Source organism: Idiotropiscis lumnitzeri, chromosome 3, assembly GCF_059441095.1.
Source record: "Idiotropiscis lumnitzeri isolate Australia: NSW breed Sydney's pygmy pipehorse chromosome 3, RoL_Ilum_1.0, whole genome shotgun sequence".
In the NCBI taxonomy this organism is placed as follows: domain Eukaryota; kingdom Metazoa; phylum Chordata; class Actinopteri; order Syngnathiformes; family Syngnathidae; genus Idiotropiscis; species Idiotropiscis lumnitzeri.
Window position 1 is genome coordinate 21,270,760 of NC_142393.1, and position 25,269 is coordinate 21,296,028.

General features: G+C 40.2%; 1 protein-coding gene across 1 annotated transcript in view; it reads left to right on the forward strand.

Moving 5' to 3' along the window:
- dmd (dystrophin) overlaps window positions 1-25,269 on the forward strand; it is a 128,957-nt gene that overhangs the window by 88,173 nt on the left and 15,515 nt on the right. The window contains exons 52-71 of the mRNA XM_088289733.1: window positions 123-236; window positions 469-618; window positions 692-790; window positions 885-981; window positions 1,151-1,320; window positions 1,507-1,624; window positions 1,888-2,099; window positions 2,197-2,351; window positions 2,849-3,038; window positions 6,231-6,403; window positions 6,502-6,658; window positions 7,588-7,699; window positions 9,805-10,079; window positions 10,162-10,308; window positions 11,940-12,003; window positions 12,507-12,567; window positions 15,536-15,571; window positions 23,962-24,023; window positions 24,665-24,739; window positions 25,021-25,222. Coding sequence (XP_088145859.1) covers window positions 123-236; window positions 469-618; window positions 692-790; window positions 885-981; window positions 1,151-1,320; window positions 1,507-1,624; window positions 1,888-2,099; window positions 2,197-2,351; window positions 2,849-3,038; window positions 6,231-6,403; window positions 6,502-6,658; window positions 7,588-7,699; window positions 9,805-10,079; window positions 10,162-10,308; window positions 11,940-12,003; window positions 12,507-12,567; window positions 15,536-15,571; window positions 23,962-24,023; window positions 24,665-24,739; window positions 25,021-25,222 — 2,669 coding nt within the window. The remainder of the gene's footprint in view (window positions 1-122; window positions 237-468; window positions 619-691; window positions 791-884; window positions 982-1,150; window positions 1,321-1,506; window positions 1,625-1,887; window positions 2,100-2,196; window positions 2,352-2,848; window positions 3,039-6,230; window positions 6,404-6,501; window positions 6,659-7,587; window positions 7,700-9,804; window positions 10,080-10,161; window positions 10,309-11,939; window positions 12,004-12,506; window positions 12,568-15,535; window positions 15,572-23,961; window positions 24,024-24,664; window positions 24,740-25,020; window positions 25,223-25,269) is intronic.

Genomic DNA, 25,269 nt, shown 5'->3' on the forward strand with positions numbered 1-25,269 from the left:
TGTCAACATTTAACTAAAAGCATTTTACCTTAGCAAAAGCATTTATACTTAATGCATGTTGCAATTTTTTTACACATAGTCTACATGTGTGTGCGTGCGTGTGTCTTTAATGTGTGTGTCAGGCATGTGTGGAAGAACTTCCCAGCAAGAAAGCAGCGGTGATGGACCTTAACATGCGACAGATTCCTGTTGACAAACATAAAGACATCAGGATCATCAACACTCGCTGGGAACAGGTGAGCAAGCACAAATTGGAATTCTGTGGCTAACAAACCAATGATCCCAGCACTCTGGGTTTTACTTACCGTAAGTGTCATTTTTTAAAAGCGTTGTTTCACTTCAAAGCTAGCTAGTAATGATATTCTTCTTGCAACAACATAGAGTAGCACTCAAACAATTTAGATGTCTGAATGTTGTGGTAATGCGGTGTAGCTTTAACTTCTCATGCACCACTTTCTCCTTACTTAGGTCTCCATGGCTCTGCCTGAACGGCAGCTGGAGATTGAGTGTTGGCTGAAGGAACTGGATTCTCTTCAGGTTCAGTTGGACTATCTGTCCGGCTGGGTGTCCAGAACCAGAAGTCAGCTGGAGCATAGTCCAGAGGAGCCCCCACGCAGTGTAGGACATACACATTTCAATATGGACGTGTTGAGCTGTGTACATAATGCATAACGTCCGTACATTATGGCAGCTCGTCGACGAAGTCCAAGTCAAGCAGCCTGAAGTTGAGTCCGTTCTTCAGCGAGCAAATCAATTGTACAAAGACATTTCTCCAAACCAATCAGATAAGGTGTGACAATCTATCACAAAGCACACAAGAAACATGCTGAGTATTTTGATGGGACGCAAATGTCTTTGTGTCTGTCGTGTGTTGGTGACCACAGGCCAGGTATATGAAGATGAGAGAAGACTGGACTGTCATCATGGAGTTGTTGAGGCTGCATCAGGAAAGGAAAAACCTCCTTGTGGCCAAGAAAGCCAGTAAGTCGTCAAAAGATTGAACACTGCACTTCATTTCCACACTTGAAAACAGTTCCCAGCAAAAAAAAAAAAAAAAGTTAGCTCACATATCATTCTTAAAAACTTAGTTATAAAACTTACAAATTTAAAATTTGAAGTAATTTTGTATGAAACCTTGCGTGCACTCCAGGTGAAGTGCTTACGGGGACTTCCCAGGCTGATTCTGCCGCCCTGGCACAGTTCAATAAATCATGGGCGGAGCTCACCGACTGGCTGACCATGCTGGACAACATGGTGCAGAACAAGCGGGTGGTCGTGGCTGACCTGGATGACATCAATGAAAATATTGGCCAGCTCAAGGTCACCAACTCACGCTTGCTTTTATTAGTCCTTGCGCATCAGTTGAACTAGCCAGAAATGCTTTGCATTAAAAAAAATACAGATTAGTAAATTGCTACTATTTTTAAGGTCTTCTGTAACTGAAAGGTTGATTTTTTTATTTTTTATTTTTTTTTATTTTTATTTTTTTTTTTTTTACCGGTCCAGGCATCCTTGCAGGAACTGGAGCAGCGTCGCCCTCTGCTGGAGAGACAAGTCACCGCAGCCCAGAATCTAAAGAACAAAACCAGCAACCAGGACACACGAAACGCTATCACTGAGCGCAGTAAGACGCATTCACAATTGGTCAGAAGTGGCAAAAGTACCTACTCTGTACTAAAATAGAAAGTGGGTTCAGAATGGCATGAATTTATTTCCCTGTATACGAATATGATCCTTATAATTTTATTGAAACAATACATACTAGTAGATTTTTTTGCACAATTGTTTTAAATGAGAATTTTCTCGCCCCATTTATTTCATGATTTTATTCTGTGACTGATAAAAAAAAGTTCAGAATTAGCTAATATGTGACTTTTTATTTGGTAGTTGACCGGCTTCAGACACACTGGGAGGACTCTCTGGTTAAACTCTCAGCCAGAAATAAGCAGCTTCACAACATGCTGCAGGACTCCACTGAGTGGCTAAATTCCAAACAGAGGGTGGATGCTCTCATCAAGCGTGCCAGCGAGCGGTTGGAGTCCTGGCAGGAGGTCACCTACACCGTGGATGCTCTTGCAAGACAGAATGCCGAACTCAAGGTGTGCTTGACATGAAGCTCGATCACTCACATTTGGGCCCGCAAATTCCTTTCCAATGAGTAATTCATTGTTGTTGTCGTGTCCTCCCTCCCCTTAGGGCTTCGCCAACGACCTGCGACAGTGGCAGGGTCAAGTGGATGAAACCAATGCGTTGGCCGACAAACTGCTGACACGTTACGCCAACGACGACACACACAAAGTGACTCAAATTAATGACAACATGGTGGCTGTCTGGACACACATCAGCAAACGGTGCCTGCACTTTTACTCACACTGTCAACCATTCGGCAATACTGGCGAATGCTAAGGGCACTGTGATGTCCAATTTAAAACTGGTTATTACTATTAACTCCTAAAATGGATAAGCTAACTTATTTAAATGCCAAGCAATTCCCAGTTAATATTACTGAAAAGTTATAATGAAAAAAGTCATCCTCCAACACTTCGGCCAGTCTTCATCAAAATGAGTCACACTGGCAAGACTGCGAAGACTGCGTGTGGTCAGGTGGCTAACTGGCTCTGTTTGATTCATGAAATGGAATCAAACGTCACCAGTGATTGCGTTTGATTAGCGAACAGTGCCCGAGCAGGGAGTCTCAAAATTTGACCATCATGTGTCTTAGTTTTCGGTGTAAAATGACTGCAAACCATTGTAAGCCCAATATATTTTTTATGTTTTTCATTTTACATCATGAACTGTAAAGACAAATCCCGGATGTTTAAATCTTCTTACGTTTGTACCTTTCCAGTGTTTCTGACAGAGAGTCGGCTCTGGAAATGGCTCTGAAGCTGTTGCAGCAATTCTACCTCGATCTCGACAAGTTCCTTAACTGGCTGACAGAGGCTGAGACAACATGCAATGTTCTAATAGATGCCACCAACGAAGAGAAGCTGGCCGAGCACCCTGAAGCAGCTCGGAATCTTCTGGCCCAATGGAAGGTGGGACACATGTTCACAGCGTGACCAGCCGCTTAGTCTCAAGTTACCTTTTTTACTTTGGCACTTATGTGGAGTATTTGTGGTTCATTGCAGATGGATTATTTAAATTTGGCCTTCATTTCGGGAATATTAGCAGGACCGAAATAGGCAAGGCACCTATCATACACAAGGCAAGACGATGTGCTCCACATAACCAAAAGCACGTCTGAAATTATTGGCTGAAAGAGAACAAAATGCCTAAAAGCACATTTTTGACCTGGATCGAAAAGCATTGATACTTGAGAATGATTTCACTTCAGTCGGCAACTTTTTCAGTTTGCATGCAGCATAACAGCTATATGCTGCTTCACCATGTTTGCTTTGAAACCTGGGCTCCACTAATTGACCCATTTCTGCAGACAGCGGAGCCCAGCTGGGTTTATATGCAATGAGCATTTAGTTCATGTATTTAGGACACAAACCATTCACTGATTAGACATGAACTATTTTGTTAATTAAATAGATGAATAGAAGCTTCAACCAATGTCCTTTTTATCAAAATTCTAAAATGTTTTTTTACAAGCACAGTTTTGTGTTCCCAGTAGCAGTTGACTGATTTAAAAAATTCAACACGTTTTGTTCTCTTACACACAGGTGGAAAAATGAACATATGAAGTGTTATGCTCACCTTAGATGTCAAAACGGCTTTGTGGGTCTGCGTAGTTTATTTCTTTTTGTAGTTTGCTGACGAAATAGTTCTTTGAGCATTTGCTGACCCATGTGTTTAAATTATCCATCCATCCATCATCTATACCGCTTCTCCTCACTAGGGTCGCGGGGTGCTGGAGCCTATCCCAGCTATCTTCGGGCAGTAGGCGGGGGGACACCCTGAACTGGTTGCCAGCCAATTGCAGGGCACACAGAGACGAACAACCATCCGCGCTCACACTCATACCTAGGGGCAATTTCGAGTGTTAAATCGGCCTACCATGCATGTTTTTGGAATGTGGGAGGAAACCGGAGTACCGGGAGGAAACCCACGCAGGCACGGGTAGAACATGCAAACTCCACCAGGATGGCCGGAGCCGGGATTGAACCCACGACCGATGATGACTCTCATTGTGAGGCCATCGTGCTAACCTGTCGGCCACCGTGCCGCCCCAAAAACACAATAGTCCACCGTGCCTGTTTAAATTATGATTATTATTATTATTATTAGCAATTATTTTTTTTAAATAAGAAGGGAAGCACTATAAGGGCTTTAATGTTCCAACCAGCAATGCTGTGACATCAGTGGATTACTATCTATGATCTTGCACCGTTGCACTGATCATCAGTCAATCGTCGGGAACATAAGATTAATTCACATACTCAGTCATTCTTTATTAACCAAACTGGCACATGGGAGGAAGCAAAAACGTCCATAATTTGATTCCATCCCCAAGTCTGGACTTGCCAACCTGGCTGGCACGGCAGGAATTCTGACGTGGCAACATGTTGAAAACCGATTGGCCGGTGGCAGAGAAACGGCAAAAAAAAGGGAACCCACAGCTTTGTGGGCGTTATAAATTGAAAGCTCTGTTCTGCCAGAGAACAGATTTTGACCTTTGACCCTCCCACACGCACATTCCGGCAGAGCATCGCACTCACACGACATGCATGTCGTTGTAACGCACACACATAAAAGTATTTTGGGAAATTATTTTCCAGTACGTGCTGGTTGAAATTCACGCCTTTGCACACATCCTTCACATCACACTGGCAGCTCCTTGGGCACAACAGCAGCCCTGTATGCACTGCTGAGATAGCCTTCTGTGCCCAATTAGAATGGCGGATTGCAGCACAGCCTCAATTCCAGGGACACGCACACGCACACGCTGCAGTACTGCAGGCAGATAACATTTAATTGGAAAATGAGTGTGCTCATAGTTGGGTGCATCCTTTCAAGTTCTGGACTCATCATCTCCTGACTCCATCTTTTTTTTTTTATGCCCCCCTTTATTTCTTTGTGCTGCTTCTTGTCCACAGCACTCTTCCTCTCTCTCACTCGCTCTCACACACACACATATACAGAAGCGCACACACATGCATACACGCCTAAACAGATGGCATTGTTTCACCCACTGGGAACTAATCTTCCTGAACGACAAGATGCAATAGATGGTGCAGCTCTGTCCTTGTTTACATGCGGGACTCCTGACTTTTTTTTTCCAGCATGTTGCGAAGAAAGGTCTACCAGGTTCAGGTTGGCAAAGACAATAAAGATCTCTTCTCTGTTGCTCCGAGCTCATCACCTCGTCCTCATACTTTGTGTTGCCATGAACTGATGTTCTTCTTTAGTCTAAAAAAAGTTGTTTTGTTTTGCTTTAGCGACTAATTTTTTATAATGTGAAGCATTTATACCAATGAAAACAATGATCCTAATTACTGAAGATTTGAACGGCTTTTCCTGCAGAAAATGTGAATCCTGCTTGGTGACCGGAGGTGTGAATGGTGGTTTGTCTCCAATATTTGCTCTGTGAATGATTGGTGAGAGTGGATGGGTAGATGGTCGTGCTTCTATTTGAGCTCTTGTTCAGAAAATTGGTAAATGGTGTAGCAGGTAGGAGGCAAAGGGGTGGAGAAATTCCTTTCAATTCCCACAGAAGATAAGATTGGGAATTTTGCTAATATCATATTTCCAATTGAAAACTTTCCATTAGAATTCATAATGCGTAATTTAATGGATTGGTATTAAATTTAAGCGTACATAGGTTAAAAACCTTGACATTTCAACTGATTTATTTATCCGTAGAATCTAGTCATAAGAGGTCTTCTTGAATAATCAAATTTTTCATGATAGAGCAAAAATGTTTTTGAGATTAGGGCTGGAACTAAAGAGTATTTTAATAATGGATATTAAAAAAAATAAAAAAAAACAACTTCACATTACTTTGAACTGACTGAATAATGATTCACAACAACAACCACCATTTTTTTTATTGTTTCCCAAAGTACAAGCAGATGTTTGCAAATGTCTTATTTTGAAAAACAGCACAAAAAAGAAGAACTGCAGAAATCAGCCGAATATTTACTGTTGAGAAGCAAAAATTCTGAAGATTTGGAAAATTTGGGATGAATTAGTGTATCAAAGTGATTAATTGATATCAAAATATAATACTTCTGACGGAGTCAAGTGCATGTCATCGTCTCACCAGCTGCGTGTTTTGTCAGGACCTAGAGGCCGAGGTTGATGGCCACACAGAGCTGTACCATTCCCTTGATGAGAAGGGCCAGAGGATTCTGAGCTCACTGGAAGAGTCGGAGGATGCCGCACTCCTCCACCGACGTTTGAACAACATGAACCAGCGTTGGAATGATCTGCGAAGCAAGACGCTTAGCATGAGGTAAGGGAAAGGTGAACTTGAAAAGATGCTTTGAACATATTCACTCGCTTAATAAATGCATGTGTCGGGATGACTAAGTGTCTGTTTGGGTTCAAAAGGGCTCACTTGGACTCGGAAATGGCACCTTGGAAGAGGCTCCATATGTCGCTGCAGGAGCTGCTTAACTGGTTGAGGCTGAAATCTCAGCAGCTGGAGCGGGAGATGCCAGTAGGCGGTGACGTTCCTGCTGTCCAGAATCAGTTGGACACTCACCGGGTAGGATGACCCCGCAACTGTCATACGCATACGGTTGGCAAAATTTGACTTGGCTAATGGTGGCGTTGGTAGTTTTGGAGTTGTTTACAGGAGAACATTTGCACAAAATAGATTAAATGCGGTCTTTTGACAATGGCACTTCAAACATCACGTGGCCTTCTTTTTTTCTATCAGTCATTTGATTAATGTAAGAAATGATTCATTTACATTTTGCCACGATAACATGCATATAAAAATGTCAAATAGTACAACAATGTATATTTTATATATGAAAATACATGATTATGAGATTACATTAAAAGGCGGACAAATCTGGTTGAGATTTTGACGGACTAAGCTCTTCCAAACCAAATGTGTTTGTGTCTGTTGTGTTTCTGTCCGATTTGAGTTCCCCTTACTTACATATTTAATTCTAAATCCACAAACCAAAAACAAAGTGAGAGGTTTTTAAAAAGGCTGTTTGTGATCAAATATGGGAGAATAAATCAGTCGTTTCCGCTGACATGTATAAATAAGGATCAATTTGCCAACATTGTTGTCATTTTCAAAAATGCAAATAAGACTGTAACCATATTCACAGATCGCTTCTGCTCAAAAGATAACATTACTATTCCGTAAGGTATGTGGCAAAGCTTTTTGTGCAAGAGAAGAAATACAAAGTATTAAACAGTCTCTGAATAATGAATTATACGCAAGCCTATAAAAGAAATTCTCATCACGACCCTGAATCGTTGTTTTCATCAACAAAATCAGACCTCACGATGTTGTGACATTAGACAAACGGAGGCATGATTTAATGGAAAATGAAGTTCTGCGGGTTCAATTAAAATGCTACTTTATGCAATTTCAACCAAAAAAAAAAAAAAAAAACCTCCAAATGTAGATTAGCATGGCGTGTCCAAATGAAGCGCGCATCTGTCTTGTTGCAGGGCTTCCGACGGGACGTAAGAGGCAAAGAGCCTGTTGTGACCAAGGCGCTTGATGATGTTGGAGTCTTCCTCTCCCAATTGCCCCAAGAGCCTCCCTCACCTGAGCAGCGAGGTAACATACTCAAAAATTAATCAAACACAGGCACCTTTCAGGCAGCGCAACTTACTTTGATGTTTCTCACACTGAAAAAAAATCATCGAGGGCATGATTGTGCAAGTCATGCTGTTAAAATGAAATAATGTTGTGTGTTGAATTTAAAACAGTAGCGATCCATTTTCTATACTTGTCCTCACTACGGTCCACACCCACAATTTCAACTTGAATTTAGTCTTCAATTAGGAATGCGTGAGGGAACTAGAGTGAATTTGAAACATGAAAAGTAGAGCAGCTCAAAAGTTTGCATACACTTCACACTTGGTAGCATTTCCTTTTACAGCAAGAACCTGACTCCGTTTTTGGAAAACCACCTTCAAGTTTCTTCCAATATTCTTAAGCAATGCGAGCGATGGCTTACTATCAACGTATGTTTTGGATCATTATGCTGTCGGAACATTCAATTGCGTCCAAGCTTCAGATGTTTGGCCGAGGCCTTGACAATGGTCGTCAAGAATCTTGGCATAATCTCCTGAGGTTTTCCCGTGCCCGATGGAGCAAAGCCATCCCTAAGCGTGATGCATTCCGTGCACTTCTGTGTCTTGGAGATCCTTGCAGAACAATTTGAGGTTGATTTTTACCTAGCTTGGTCAATGTAGTCCCAAGGTCCTTGTACTTCCTGATGATGGTCGGAACAAGCCTTGGGCATCAGCAACTGGTTGGCAAGTTGGCCTAACGAAGTGTGAAGATCAACCACACATTTTCTTGGCTGTACTCTTTGGATATTCCCATCTTGTCTCTAATATTTGTGACACTTGGAAAAGGGTTGGAGAAAGTCTTTCTTATGTCGCCACTATGGGACTTCCTGGGAAATCACATAACCGTTATTGTGACATTGAGGCCTGAGGCCAATTTCCCCAATGTTCAACATTGTGTTTTTAGAGTTTTACAAAGTGGATGTAAACTTTTAAGCCACTGGATTTTTGACAGACAACCACTTTGTTGCAAAAGTCAGAAATAAAGACATTGTAATCATTAGAATGTAGCAATAGAAGAACTGTTAAACACTGCGAAAATTGGTGTAGACAGTTTTTGGCCCGAGTGTATGTAAACTTTTGGCCTCAACTGGAGCTAAGTGCATGCCGAAGTGGTAGAAATGGGCCAAGTAATAATAACTCAGTCTGCTCCAAAGCTGCATTGTGTGTCTTTTTCATTTGCTGACACTTACATACCAAATTGTAATTGGTATTTTCTCAATAAACACATTCGAGATTAGGTTAGAGATTTGGACCTTCATTTCCCGCTAAAATTAGTCACGATGTGTCCAAGCTCTGAGGTCATCTGTGGTCTTTGTTCCCTCCAATACTGATTACAATTACATTGAGGAATATTTAAATGAGTGCTATTCTATAATATTCAGATTCAGTGTTATAGTCCTCCATTTGTTGTGGGAATTTTACATTATAGTTATTCCTTGTTGGTTCTTTTTTTAGAATTGTGTAATCGTGGCCTCTTTATCTCTAAAGTGTTTCGCCTCGGCATTCACATCGCAATGGTCACATGCGGAGGTTAACAAACAAACTTTGTGGTGCCATGGCAACAGCCCAGTTACTGCAAAAGTTTTATGAGCCACTGGGCATAATGGAAGGAGGGAGGCTGGAATCCAGCTGTTAAGAACTGAAGGCACAAAGCACTTTCCTGTTGCACTGAGAAAGTTCACACAGCATCTTTTGAGTGAGTGACATTTTATTCGGTTTACGTGTCGGTGCTCAAGCTGCGTCTTGTTTATTTGGCTTCCTCAATGTCAGCAGGTGTCTTTGTTTTTTTGAAGAAATCAAACTTGTCTCCACTTTTTTTTTTAAATGACAGAACATTTCATGATTTGAGGAATGTGGTTGTCATGTCATGGTGATCTATGACGATGGACTTTTAGCTGCACGACAATGCTAAAGTCTGTAAACGACATGCGACACAAGATGTCTTTGGCTTTTTTTTTTTCTATAAGCCTTTTAACTACTACAGTATAGAAATTTACAACACAGAAGTTTACAAGCCAGTGTTTGCCATATCACACATGACATATCTCAACCTGAATATGATTTGAGTCCCTGTTTGTATCTCAGATATCGGTATCGGTTCCATGGAGCGTGCCCAGAATGTCGGGCGAATCCTGCGTAAGGAAGCAAATGAAGTGATGACTAAATGGGAGCAGCTTAATAGCAACTCTGCTGATTGGCTGAGGAGGCTGGAGATTGCTTTGCAGCGGCTGATGGAGCTCTTGGAGGTAGAGGACCTGGTGGATGGGCAGCTGAGGCAAGCCGAGATGGTGAAGGATGCTTGGGAGCCGGTCGGTGACCTCCTCATCGACTCGCTGCCTGAGCACATCCAAAGAGTCAAGGTGCGGTTTGTGTTTTGGCCACACAAAAAGTCATTGGCTTTACTACATCTAACTTCCTTGTGCTGACATGTGTGTGACAAAGGAGTTCCAGGAAGAGATTGCTCCCATTCAGGAAGACGTAACGCATATGAACCAGTTGGCGTCCACTTTCACTCTGCCTGAAATCCAGCTGTCACCGAGCAATCTCAAGCGCATTGAAGAGCTCAACACACGCTGGAAAATGTTGCAGGTACTCAATTCTGCCCTCAGAAAGGACTCATTACATGAACGTAATGTGAGATTTTTTTTCAATCCGTGTGCTCCTGTGGCGAGCCCAGATTCAGTTGAGATTGTGACCCTAATGAAGATGGCACTACATAAAATGGATTGAGGGATTGTCGCAAAGACAGGAAACGCTAAAACTAAAGGAGAGAGTTGAGAGTTTTAGAGACTTTTGACAATTGCTGCACCCCAAAATTACCGTCCAACATAAGATATTAAACTAGAAATTCCATTGCATTGTAAAATATCAATGGCGTACGATGACCATGAGGTCTGTGCATTCAACATTGTTACAAACTGCCAGTAACAGAACATTAAGACATACAGCGCACACCAACTATACATGCACGTCATCGATCTCAAATATATAAAACAAAGCACATTTGCTTTCTTCTTTATTACAGTTTCCAAAATTACAAATATGCTTCCTCTCTTGGGTTCTAACAAACATAAATCACAAAGCAACTTGCTGAGGAATGTTGTTTGCGCTTGTTGATCAATAAAATAGCTTACAGCATTTCTCCGAAAACACACACACACCCCAATAAATATTGAGTCACAAACCAGTTCACAGTTTAGTTTGGATTTGTTGTGCTAAAATTGTGCGCAACGAGATACTTCAGTCAGTCAGTCAAAATAATTCTGCCTCTCGCAGGTGGCTTTTCATCTGGCTCACAGATGCAGAGTAAAAGTAAAAGAAAACTGACTGATTATTGCCCAAGCTCTTGAAACATTAAAAAATGGTCATATTGGTACAGAACATTTTTTTCTGCTCCCTTCTTCAAATATTACTACTATTAGGATAGATGAAAAGAGGGGAGCGGGTACCTGCATGCCGAAGTCACTTTAAACAAATCATCAGGGTCCCTGCTCAAACACTGCGATGCTGGCCAGCACAAGCACTCACTTATTGAGTAATTGCACCAAATTCCTTGTGCTCCTATTAATTTGTACAATTCCAACTAGGTTACTATGACTACGGGGGTAAAAACAGTGGGGCAGGCATGAAGGTACAATATAAAAATCACAGGCGGTATACTTTTACATCCTCATCTGATCCTCATCACACATTTACTCATCCCCTCTCCCAAGTGTGTCCTGCAGATTGTTATAGAGGAAAGATGGTTCATTAATTGAGTGATTCATTCTGGCTGGATTACATTCTTGTTCTATTAAAGAATCGCTGCGAGACTTCTTATGATTCACTTATTTATTTTTTTTTTAAGAAATTTTGTCCTTGATCAAAAATAATCAGCTTCTGCTGCCTCACTGTGGGTGCCCATGTATGGGAACATGGGAACATTATCGGGATTAGTACAGCTTCTGTCGACATTTTGTGGGTGCTTCCTCAGGGAACCGCACTTTTATACATGAGCTGGCTTTGCGTCATCTTTCTTCTCATTTTAAAGGTTTAATTTCTTCAGAAATATTGTAGAATTGGGGTGCCGCAGTGGCTGAATAGTCATGATTTTCTATGAATGCCAGCTCACTGCAGAAGATATGTCACATATCGTGTGGCATATACTGAAAAACCAACAGAGACACACCCATATATGTATCTATACACACAAAACTATAAATTGTTCTTTTTCCCATCAGGTCTCAGTCAATGACCATCTAAAGCAGCTGATGGATGCACACCAAGACTTTGGCCTCATTCATGGTGAGTAAAAGATTCTATCACTTGATGGTCTATTAATGTGTTTTTTCAGTCATGTCAGTAAATTTCAATATGACCCTGGATTCTTGAATTCATAGTGCTGTCAAGTATGATTTGGCTTTTATATTGACATGATGATTTTTTTTTTTAAAGGTAATCGAAAAATACAAAAAAGCCAATGTGACTCAAAAGAAAACTGATTCTAAACAGACTCAAACAGTAGAAGAAAGTAATTGTCTTTTAAGGATTTTGCGCATGTGCGTGTCACGTATGTGTTTGAGTGCGGTGTGCACACGTGATGAGTTTCAACTGCAAGAATGTTACCTACGAGGCACAATCCCACTGACATTGGGTCATTTTAAGATAGCTGAGACTTGGGGTTTTCAAATCTGTTTTATGAGTGCCCTGCACTTGTTTTTAATGAAAATTCTGCACGCTACTTGCAACTGCACAAGTGGTTTCTTTTGAACTGTTCAAAAGCCAGCCCTCAACTCCTGTCTCTGCAGGATCTGTTGGCAGCCCATTCGAGCAGGGTGTCTCTCCAAACAACGTGCCCTACTACATTAAGTAAGTACATCTATTCCAGCGGCAAAAATATGACTCTAAAGTCAAGCAATATGATGACGTTTGGGCCATTGAATCCAAATTGAATGTTTAATGACCCCTATTTGCTTTGCTCGCTTCTCTGTCGAGTGAATTTGTGTGGCATGTGACAGTTATTTCTGCCTATAACTAATTAAACATTAAAAAACATATTTACAAACGGTTTGCGAGGCTGATTTTACATCTTTAAATACCCCATTTGAAAGGAAGGTGCAAACCATCTCACGTATTCGTAACGATAACTGCAGTTAATATGGTGAGCAGGCGATCTTTTCTGGTTGCATAAACATTTTTTAACGCCAGAAAAAAAAAAATCATTGTGATATTTCATCTTGTCAGCAATGCAATTTTGGAGCTTCTGAATAAGGGCTGACTTGGAGCTAGTCACAAGAAGGAGTCATGCCATATCAATTATGATTAAACTCCTTAATTGTCCATGTTCGTGCATCTGCGTCATTTAAGCACAAGGGGTTAAGCACAACCAACTTCCGCATTTGGCAAAACAGGACAAACCACTTCCTTCTGGATCAGGTCACTGGCGGAGCTCTATGGTAGGAGACCCGGAAAAAGCACCTTTAGAAATATTAATAGAATGTCATTTATTTTACACTAGATGGCTTCAAGAGCTATCAAAAATGATCATATCTGATGTTTATGCATCATTTGTATTCAAATCTATCATATCATATATGTATGAAAAAAAAATATATATATACTTGTATTTTACTTTTATCCAAATGCACCAGTGGTAATGAAAACAATATTGGAGCAAGTTCGAGTTCAAACCATCAAGACGGTGATTGCAGATTTCTCCAAAATTATCATAGCGATTAAATTGCTTTTCTGTAATGTAGTACTAATTTTTATTTTTTAATTGCCTCTTCCACTAACACTTCCAATTCCATCATTTCCAATTGTCATGCACTTGAGGTTCTCTCCCAAATATTCCATAGTGATAACCTTCAGCGATACTGTACCTACAGTGAAATACTCACTTTTAAAGATCACAGTCTCCGCCACCCCTTTGCCAACAGCGAGTACAATTTGTTCGAGTGAGTTAACAAGCAATTTAGCACCGGTTATTGGGATCTTAATAAATCAGACCCTAACTGTGAGTGAAAGGTGGTTGCATTCTCTTGCACGCCTGCATGTGTGTGGTCTGCTTCTGTGTGTGGTGTGCATTGAAGATATACGACTGAGTGTAAATGGAATTTTCCTTCGGGGCTTACGATAACATTGTTGTTTGGATTGAGACTGTGTCAAATATTAATATGTGCTGTTTGATTCAGTACGTTTGTTACATTTCATTTGAGAAATTTCTCTTAGGGTTAGCATCTAGAGACAGATTTTTAAGACATGTAGCTCTTTTACAGGGCAAGGAACCATATTTGGGAAGTCAAAAGTTATGCCACACACCTCACAAAAAGCAGCAGAATTGTCGCTATTTCTCCCAGTTGCTGAAAGTGTAATTCATTCATGGATTGGATAGAACGAACATTAGCTCAAGGTGGGTGATATTAAGCCTGGTCTATACTTTGTTTTTCGCAGTCTTAGAAGATGAATGAAAGCCACATGGCTCAGCTTGAAATGACTGCATAATTTCTCTACTTAATGTTCACACTGTGGGTTGATACATAATAATTGCTATCATAGAGTGAATTTTAAGATGTCTCTGTGTGTGTTGTCCCAAAATACGAAAAAAATAAATAAAAGATCCCTCGTCCACATACAGCAGGCTTTTAAAAAAAATGCATTTGTGCTCTCAAGCACTTTTTGGCCAATTAGAAGCCAAAAAATCCAACATCAGCTGACTTGTCACACATTTTGATGTTTCCATTCCTATTTGGTTTAAAATCAGCTCGCTTCTACCGCGTGTAAGTAGAACCTCAGAGTCAGTTTGGAAAAAATAGATATTTTTTTAGTTAGCCATGCTTACCTTTATAATAAGTCACACGCAAGTCTGCCGTTGCATGAAATGAAATCTGGCAGGAGTTTCCACACACTGCAAATTAAGATAAATCGCGTGGGAAAATATGCTTTTTCAACATATTTACTTTATTGTTGCAAAATACGAATCTGACTTTATTGTCATGTAGTCTTCATTGTTCATCCATTTTCTTTACTTCCATTTTCTATACATTTCTTCATAAAAGTCAATGCCAGCTTGCATTTTTGGAGAGGCGGGATGCACCCTGACCTGGACAATTAATCGCTGGTGAAGCAAATTAATTAGTAAAAAAAAAAAAGTTTTCTTTGAAAAAAATTTAAAAAAGGACAAATCACAAATATAGTCAGTTTAGATTTCACAGTGACATAAGCGTGTGAAAGGATGGATTTTGATTTTTCACTATTTAAATTGCTACTGTTGTGGAATTTGGATAGATAAGTGAACCTAATTTGTCTTAACATCTTCGTACCCTCTTTTCATGTAGTATTGTTCCCAGTTTGCTGAGGTGGGATGTTTAAAAGTTTCAAAGATATTTGTGTTGATCACTATAGTCACCGTCATTCTTGGTGCGGGGAAATCCCTCCTTGAAGGAATATCTTTTTTGAAGGTGGCCTATCAAAATTATAGCCATAAAATCTCTGATGTAAACAGTACATGTTGTATTCATGCATGTTTTCATGCTTTAAGTGTGCCAAAGAAGCACTGCATTGCATGGTTAACATTTTTCTTTCAAAACATGATCTCAGGATACTACAGCTGACCTGCCCCCCAGCCTACTTCCCATGCTGAGCTCCTTTCTTGCTTCTGTCGCAAATCAGACAAGCGCTGTGCTTCATGTCATTTGCATCTTTTCAATGTGTGGTTTAACTGAACAATGGCCGTGACTAATTCACTGGAAGCAACACAGAGAAAATCAAGGTTAAGGCGAAAAGTTGCATGGAGGAGGGAAAGTGAAGTGACAGGGTTTTTTATCTCCAAATACAGAGAAAAAGCTGGACCAGACCTGATGACCAAAACACTGTGAGTGTGCCATTTGAACACACACACACGACGCACACACACCCCCCCCCCACACGCACACACACACACAGCAAAATCGCCATTTCAATTAACCGATGATTCAGCAATAAATAGCAAAACAGTACACACCATCACGATGCACACATGAAGTGCGTATGGAAATGAGTATGGCCAACCAATCCTGTGGTGGGAATTTGCCCGCACTTCAAACCAGTACTTTTAGATTAGGGATTGACATGTTAAATTCATGTAATCATCTTTTTTTAAACAATATTCTCAGTAAAAATTATGCTGCTTATCACCAATGTTGTATGTTGCTGTTTAAATGAGCAGGTCCCAAAATAGTCCGTTTTTCACGGCACATTTTGGCAAAAGGGCAAACAAAAGTCTAAACAAATTTTAGTGAAGCTGTGGCTTGAAAATGGCGGCTCTTCGCCCAGCCTAGCTTCCTGGCCACTGTCATTACGTAAATGTATGACTAGCTCATGTACACGTTTTTAGGAGGACATAAAAATGTAATCTTGACTTTCTAGAATATGTCCCTTTTAAATCATTTGTGAGGAATTTATTGACACACACACAGGTAGAAACAGGCAACCGTTGTGGGAAGATCAAAGTTGATCTTTGGCAAATAAATAACAGGGTGAGTCGCTATGTGGGGGATTTTTTTTTTTTTTCAAGACAACGCGGCAACACAAGTTGTCTCCATTAGAATACAGCAGGAAACTTTTAAAATTCCTCTTTATTTCACACTTCGACTCCATCCCAACTGGGTGCTTCCACGTATGCCCTTCTTTCTCTCTCTCACGGCTTCCTCCGTGTTATTTAATGTTGAAAAGCAGCGAGCTTCCCTGGAGCACCTCAGCTCCTTTTCTTTCACTTATTACACTGTGATGGGGGAAGGGGAGCGTCACCATAGCTGAGATAAGCATTGAGGTAAAAAAGAAAGCTTGACCAGAAGTGGGGTGTGAGTTTCAAAATAAATGCTTCAGCATTCACCAGTGCTAGGATGGCCATTCCAATTTACATGTAAAAAAATGAAAATGAAAAATTTGCTTTTTTTCTTGTGTACAATTAAATACAGATGCATTTTATTGGAATACTTATTTATTTTAGCACTACTCTAATTACATAATCATTTTGCTCTATTAAGTGTAGCTGTGTTAAATGCTAAGCTATGCGGTCAAGAACGAACGTTGCGATATTCTAATAAAAAAAAAAGAAAAGAAAAAAAAAAGAAAACTGGAAGGTACTTTTTTTTTTATAATGATAACAGGGTTGCATTGTTATGAGTGACACCCTCCATTAGTGGATATATTCACTTTTTTTCACCCTCTGTTTCTCATGGTGGCTTAATAGAGTTGTGGGTATGTTCAAAGGCACAACTGTAGAATAATTACAATATGGATGTGATGAAGTAAAACCTTTTTCCAAGAGGATGACAACAAAAATTATACCAAAAAACCTCAAGCTTAGTTTGTTTTAATTAATATGCAAGTTGGTCATCAAGAGGGAGGGACAAGAGAAAAAGCCATTATAGGATACTATTTGGGTTTTAAAATAACACTGGTCAACATTTTTTTTTTTAATCAGAGGTGCAAGTAAACTTTTCTCGATGGATTTTTTTTTCATGCTGATTCTGAATCTGCCATCTTTCTTTCTCCATCTCTGGTCCTGCCTGTTTTCCATTCCTCCCTGCTGCAACACGACTGATTCAAATGATCATCTCATCAGCAAGCACTTCAGAAGCACGATAACACTCTGATCATTTTTAATCATGTACGTTGCAGCAGGGAGCGATGGAAAACATGCAGAGTAGTAAGTAGGAATGGAGTTGGTGACCCCTGCTCTAGGTTATCTGGTTTTCATAATAATATCCATCCATCCTCCAAACATCTTATCATCACTCTGCATAATTAGTAATATTTATGAATTAAAGGAGGACAGGATCACAAGAGATCATGTTTGATGTCAATAAATCCAAACAATTTTGCAGAACGCTTTTCTACTTTCAGAGGTTGAAGTGGGCAAGAGTAGTAATGTACAATTGCATTTTCGTGGCGATCAGTCGCCATTTACCTCGCTTGTCTCCCTGCTGTGACGCAGATGCTGAAACTGGAAAAAAATATCAAGGCAGGCTCCGAAAGGGGGCATGCCAATTTGTCATAAACCTCATCACAAAATAGCCTTAAATCACTGCAGAGTCTTTTAGGTGGGAGAATTTTAGTTCTGATGTCATTTTTACATGCAAACCTATTCTATAAGTCCCAATGTTAATGTCAGTGAAGTGCTCCTTTAAGGAATTCGGTTCAGCAACAGCTGGATTTTATTTTTTCTAAAATCTCATCGCTAAAAATGACAATGCATGGTGAAAGCTTTGATAGGCCAAATTATAAAACAAAAAAAATGGAAATTCTAAAAAAAATTAATAAATAAATAAATAAAAGATTTCCTGGGGAAAAAACAAGATGTCATAAAATCAGCTTCAAAAATACATTTAGGGACACATAAAACCATCTTAGGACTTGCTGTTGACCAGTGTATTATTTAGGACTCATCTTTATGGCTCCAATTTTGTCTCAGTTTACACAGTTTTTTGATTGTGGATAAATTAAAGTTTCAGAAAATCTCCTCCAAATTACAATTGTATAGCTTACTTGTGATGAAGACATTCGCAGTTTTGTGCAGACATTCACAGTTTTGTGCAACCTGAAGATACTTGAAGATAAATTTGGACCCCGAACAAAACAAAAAATAAAAAGTCGACATTTATTTTGAAAAGAAGTGAGCGGAAGTGGCCTATTTGTTTCGTTGTATCTTGGCGGGCTTCATTCGGGAGTCATCCTGCCACCCTCACAGCAAAGCCAACAGTGCTCACACGCGGATAATCACAAGCACGGGCAAGCTCCGGCAAGCTCCGGCAAGGTTGTCCTGGTGCTGCTTAGACGCTGGGTCGAACCGTGGAAACAGCTTTCGCCGGTATTGGGGGGCGGCATTGCCGGCGACATTGGGTGCTTTCTGCTGCTGTAATCGCTAGCGACAATGCGGGAGCAGCTTCGGAAGTGAGTGATGGTTTTTATTAATTGTGCTTGAATAATTGTGGGGGTTCGTGTGTGTGCGTGTTTTTTCTACGCCGCTGACGTCGGCTGCGAGTTTTCACGGTTAGCACAGAGGCGCTGAGCTGAGAATTTGTAAATAGCCGAGATTTGGCTTGAGGGTCATTTGGGAATGAGAGAAAAGATGCACTTACTTAACATTTGGAACGTGGCATAAAATCGATAGGTATCCCCTCTTTCTCATCCTTGCACACCGCTAAGGGGAACGAACATCATTGGATATAATGCAATGCTTTTAACTTGTAATAGGCTAATAACTTCCGTCGCGGTGGTTGGGTCTTGCGGCTTTGGATACCTGGATCGGGCATTTCCTCATTCGGCGTCTTCCTAAGCACATTTGTGGCCCATGTTCGAATATGAAGAGGCTCCTTTGTGCTTAAAAGCAAACACACTGCAACTGGATCGCTAGGTGTGGGCGTGCGTTTATTTGCGCGCGCCTGTGCGTGTGTTTAGTGGTGGACGCGTGTTGATTTGTGCACGCGCGGCGCATCGCCCTATTCTGCAGGCGGATGCATCAGTGCGTTACATTCCTTTACATGCACGCAAGCGCCCCCCCCCCACCTCCGTAGTGACAGTCAGCGTTTGGAAATGCTCATACATTAAAAGGTGGGATGAAACGTGCTGCCTAAGACGCGTCATAGTGTGTGAGTGATGCTTTTAGCCGCAGTGTTGAGCCTCGCGCACTCGCACGGATCTCATTGCGCGCACACACACACACGCACACGCATTCACAGTTGTTGAAAATAAAGCTGCTGGATGGATGTTGCAGAATGTTGGCACCAGGATGCACTTGTGCGTGCGTAGTCAAAACACAGATGATTGATGTATCCACACGGTTGAACCTGGACCTACTCACTTGCTTTTGTTATTTTTTTTTAATCATTTACAAGACCTTCGCTTGGTTTATATTCCTGTTGTCTTTGCTCGCAAGCTTATGAGTCCACCAAAGATTGCTTGTGGATGTGCTCGAAAGGTCAGGTACCGTAGTGTTTCCTCACTTTTATTAGGGCAAGACGCATTGTTTTGTGAATCAAATTTCATAACGCTCCATACAACAAATATTCTACATAAATTAGATACATAGGTTAAATACGAGAACATTTAATTCCAGTGGCACAGACGGATGAACAAAGCTATATTAGATCCATTAATTTTTTGACACTTTGTAATCGGGCTGTGTGAAAATTCAGTATCACTATGTGTCACGATAGACACGTGATTCATATCAAAGGAAAATAGGCTTGATTTTGATATTGATTTAAAAGAATAAATAAGAAACAAGCCCCGAAAATCTGTGTACTGTCGGGAGAGGCTACATTATGATGTCAGATTTGTGCCACAATTACAATCACCTAAAGGACATTTGGAGCACAAAAGTCTAAGTCCAAAGAAGACATGCCAAATCCATGAAAAAGTGTGTGCATGCGAAAGTAACTTAGGCACTTGGATGTCATGTGATTCAAAAATACAAACATATACAATAGCTTTTTGCTAATATTCTACCTTTCGAGGTTGAAACATCATCAAGTTAGTTTTTATTTTATTTTTTTTTTTACTTTTCAAAGATAATTTTCCAGCCAACACTGCAGCGCGCCACCGTTCACTGTCAACTCCATTGTCAGTTTTAACACATTTCCCATTTTAACACTATAAGTTTCTTGGCAATCGTGGAACTGCCATGTGGAGTAAACATTTTTGACTGGCAAAGATGTTTAAACAAATGCTATTTTTTTAGCATTTCGCCTAAATTATACAAATATTTCAGAAAGTTAAACATTATGTGTAAATTATGATTTATTGTGACTGCTTTGCATAATATCCGTTGGGCATTTTAGTGAAAAAGAAAAAAAATGCATTTGGCCTATACTATTCAAAAGTTAAATACTTCAACATTATTTGTAGTTGTTTTATGGTTTTATTATTATGTCTCCAATGCATGATTTCTGTTGGGCATTTTTCCCCATTTCATTTCATTTCCTCATAATGACACGGGGTATAGACTTGTGCATGCCCAGTGGCATTCTGGGAAAAATGCCAACCAGGATTCATGCACTGCAGACAAATAAATCATAACAATTACGTTTTTACCGTTATATCATTTGGCAAGAGACTGGATGATCGCTGATTGCACCACTTGTAAACAATTCCGTCCATGCTATTTGACAAAGTTAAAGCGATTGAGAAAATCATGTCAATGGCTTGAATGATGATTTTTAGCCTTCCTCTCTCCTGCCATAGCTTGAAAGTGACAAGTGTCAAAAAGATGTTACGTGGAGAAAATTGCTTCCCAGGGACACGGGATGGCAGTAGTAATTTACATTTCAGCGGTTAAGGTTGATTAAAAACCGGCGTGGCAGAAATGTAGACATAGGTACCACGATTATTGAGGGACCGGGTATTGGGCCATTAAGGACTTCTCTTTTAATGACACACACGTGCTGTTTTGATGGTAGAATGGATACAGAAGCATGCTGGCCTCTCTTAGCCCGGCAAACCATCTTTTTTTTTTACTCATTTATGCCAATGCAACTCAAACAAACATTTCATATATATCTGACGACGGATGTTTAGTTTCCAGTCTGTGCCCTTAGAAGTGGCAACAACATTATAACATGGGATATTTGCGAAGAATGAGGTCACACACATGATTGGATTTTCCCAAAAATGTATTTACCGTATACACCAGAAGACATTTTTTCCCCCCAAACAATGTGTATAAAAAATTCAAAAATAATCAGTTTCACATTAAAAGCCGTAGGGATTAAAGAGTGGGGGGGGGGGGAGCATCTTATACTTACAGTACATGGGGATAAAAGTGGGTGCTGTAATTAAATGACATGAAATCAGAATTGGGCATTTGGATCTGCATGTAAATCCAGCCTTGGAACGCTCAATTAACAGTATTGTATTTTAATATTAGTCTTATTAGTACTTGCTTGGAGTGCTAAATATTTTATTTTGATTTTTAGGTAGTACTCGTAAAATGTGTGTGAGCTATTACAGTCTAAAAATGGGGGTAAGGTCTGGAACTCAGGAGAGCAAAGAGATTCACCAAGGCCAAATAATACAAAGCACATATGTCTGACTGTCCATAAAAAAATAAATGAATAAATAAATGTGCCCCGACAGCTCTTCCTACTCGGTCTAGTGAAGCATTGCCCCACTACAATATGTCCTAGTGCAAGTGGCTTTGTGCTTGTTACTGGGCGATTAATGCACTCGATATAATTTTAAGTCAAATCCTAAACACAGAAGTAACAAAAAAAAAAAAGGAACATCATAATAAAAGCTGGTGATGAGGAAGAATGCTAGATCACAAGATGCAAAGGAAGTTGAGTATTATTAGTAGTAGTTGGCCCGCTGTACAAAATTGCGAATGGGGCGGCAGCACATGCACGACTCTTCGTTAGCAACTAGAGTCCCACAAATAGTTCCAAGTCAAACCATGCGTTAAAATATTTGAACATTTCTAATTATGATGTAGCAGAGTGCATTGTTTGACTGACATAGCTTCAAATTTTGGCTTTTAGTTTGTTTTTTTTTCCCCGAGCCTCCACTTCCTGACCTTTCTCTGGCCTTCACGTCATGGTAGCGGCAGATTTAATTGCTCCTGTGAGAAAATAATTTCAGGCTTTTATCGAAATCTGATGACCGTGAAACTTTTTTGCAGTGTTAAAGCAAGACTGTAATGCTCTTCTTTGAAATAGTGTCAACTTTAAAAACACGATTTGATTTAGTTTTTGCTTTGGGTTTTTTTTTTTTTTTGGGGGGGTCCAACTTACGAATCTGAGTGAGACATCAGCTCGCTTGTGGCTAAACTGCAGGCAGCCATATTGCACCAGTGTTTGTCAGGATAATGTCTAATAATTGTGAGTTCACGGTTATTACGTGTCTGCATCATGCCAATAATGAGTTGAGTTGGCTGAGCTATTTTTGTGCAGGTTGTGATTTTCAAGTACCTCGGGAGTCCTCACCTCTTTAGTGAGAGTGCAGGGGACATGCTGCAAAACTAGGCGTGCGTATGGATTATTATTTTGAAGTGCTCCCCTGACAAAGGTTAACTGCAGCCACGCTTGTGTTCGACAGACTTCGACGTGTGCACTTTTAAAAGCTCAGCTGGATATGTGAAGAATGGAGGCAAAGCAAATTTTTTTTAATGATGCGAATGCGGAACTGTGGACAGGCTGTGTCCTGAAAGACGACTGTTTTGTCATGTCGTCCCATTCCAATTATGATCATTCAAGCACAGTAGTATGCTGTGAGACTTAATTAGGTGAACTGTGGGTAATCGTCCAATTTCCCTTAAATGATCAGAAAATTAATTATTTACTGGAAATATCTTTATTGGTCTATCTATGCCAGTGACATATGGTGACAGCGAGGACAATTACATTTTCTTTCACTAGAGGGAAGATGGTCCAATTAACTTATGCATCCACTTGTTACTCATCATAAATCTATATGTATTTATACATTTTGTGACATTTTTGTCATTAGAAAAATATATGCCTCACATAATCTTGTTTTACGAACTAGTAAGAAGTTAAAAAAGTAGACCCCATTCTTCATTGTCTGATATTGTTTTATCACTTCTCTGTAAGATAAAGTAAGATGTCGGGTATTGTACAGTTTAGTTAATTTGCTACCTCTTGACTAGGGCTGGGCGATATGGCTGAAAAGTATATTGCGATATTGGTTATTCATATTGGTCGATATCAATATATATTGATTTATTTTATTATTTTTTTTACTGTTGGACCCATGGAAAAAAGGGTTAAATTTATGTAATTTTATTTTACGATATTGTCTCCGTCCTATAAAAAAAAATTAACATGAAAATGAAAAACAAATATGGCAAAATTGGACATGCACGCTTTTACAGGACAGCAACAATATAACATTTATTAAGACTTAAAGACGTCAAGGCAATGATGAAAAAGTCAACTTAACTGGTCAATATAAATATTAAATAACTCCTTTCATGTCAGTCAATGTTGATAGTTATTGATTTATTATTATTTTTTACCTTAAACTGTGTACATTGTAACGTAATGCAGTTTCACCCCCACCGCGATACATATCGATATTGAAATATCGTCCCAGCCCTACTCTTGACACTGGAAATGCAAAAATGCATACACTGTGAAACAGCTGTGTGATGGATTGGAGCAGTCACAGCTTTAAGCGAGCAAGGCCGCTTAAAATGTGCTGAAGAACTCAACTCAGACAGTCATGACAAATCTTTTCCTCTTGTGTTTCCCACTCTTCAAACAGCCACCAGACCCAGACAACATGTTGGGACCACCCCAAGATGGCAGAGCTCTATCAATCACTGTGTAAGATGCTTTCTCCTTTTACAAGAATGCTTCACACTGGTAAAAAAAAAAAAAAAAGTGTTTTGTAGGCTGAAAATGCAAATATTTGCAAATGTGTCATTGTGGACATTTTTCAAAATAACCCAATTTTCATGTAAGGGCTGAAAACAGTAATGTTTGGAAGAGAAAAAAAATGTTGCTGAGTTTATAACTGCTGAAACCCTTTTTAGAAAACGAACATCTTTAAACAGTGGAGGCCTTTCCAGAAAGGTTGTCATGGGTATCCAACTACTTTCATTTGAGTGCTCGTCAATGCCGGGTACATCCTCCAGTTGTGCTGAAAATGTGTATTTATTCTAATCAAATCATATTCAAAACCAAGTCTCATCACTATGTATTTAGTGATCGATGTGTGCAACCAAAACGGCAGAGGTACGCCCACGGCAAGCGTGTGGACAAGCAGTTGATGGTCATGCACTTTTCAGCATCACCAAAGTCGTGTCAATGTAAAAGTTATAAAAATAGCAACGGCAACTATCGGAGTTATTTTCATGTAAACGTACCCACAGACTTTGCGTTATAAAAAGATTGCTTGTGAGTGCATTTATTCTAAGCGGTGCAACGCTGTCACTGTTCTGACTCATGTTTTTTTTTTTTTTCAGCTGACCTGAACAATGTTCGATTCTCAGCCTACCGAACAGCCATGAAACTCAGACGCCTACAGAAGGCTCTGTGCTGTGAGTGCTCTTCTTTACGCATCTAATCCATTTTCTGTACACTTTCTCCTGGTCAAGGTCACGAGAGGTCAGGGGCCAATTAACTCCGAGTGAGAGACAGTGTGCACTGAGGACAGCTCACCTGTCAATCACTTTTGCACTTGACCACTTAATCACTTTGTTAGATTTGTTTGAGAAAAATCGTAAACCTTGCCGTGCTACCTCATTGCCCTCTCACCACCATCCTTGTTGCTTATTTGAAGAACACCAGTGTTCTCACCGTCTTCTTTTTTTCATGTCAGTGGACTTGCTGAGCATGCCAATGGCATGCGAAGTGTTCGACCAGCACGGCCTGAAGCAGAATGAGCAGCTGCTCGACATCTCGCAGCTGGTAGCCTGTCTGACCAGCCTGTATCAGCGGCTGGAGCAGAGTCATGCGCACCTGGTCAGTGTCCCTTTGAGCGTCGACATGTGCCTCAACTGGCTACTCAACGTCTATGACACGTAGGTGCACTTGAGGTTATTCACTGCTTTGAAGCTATGCCAGACTT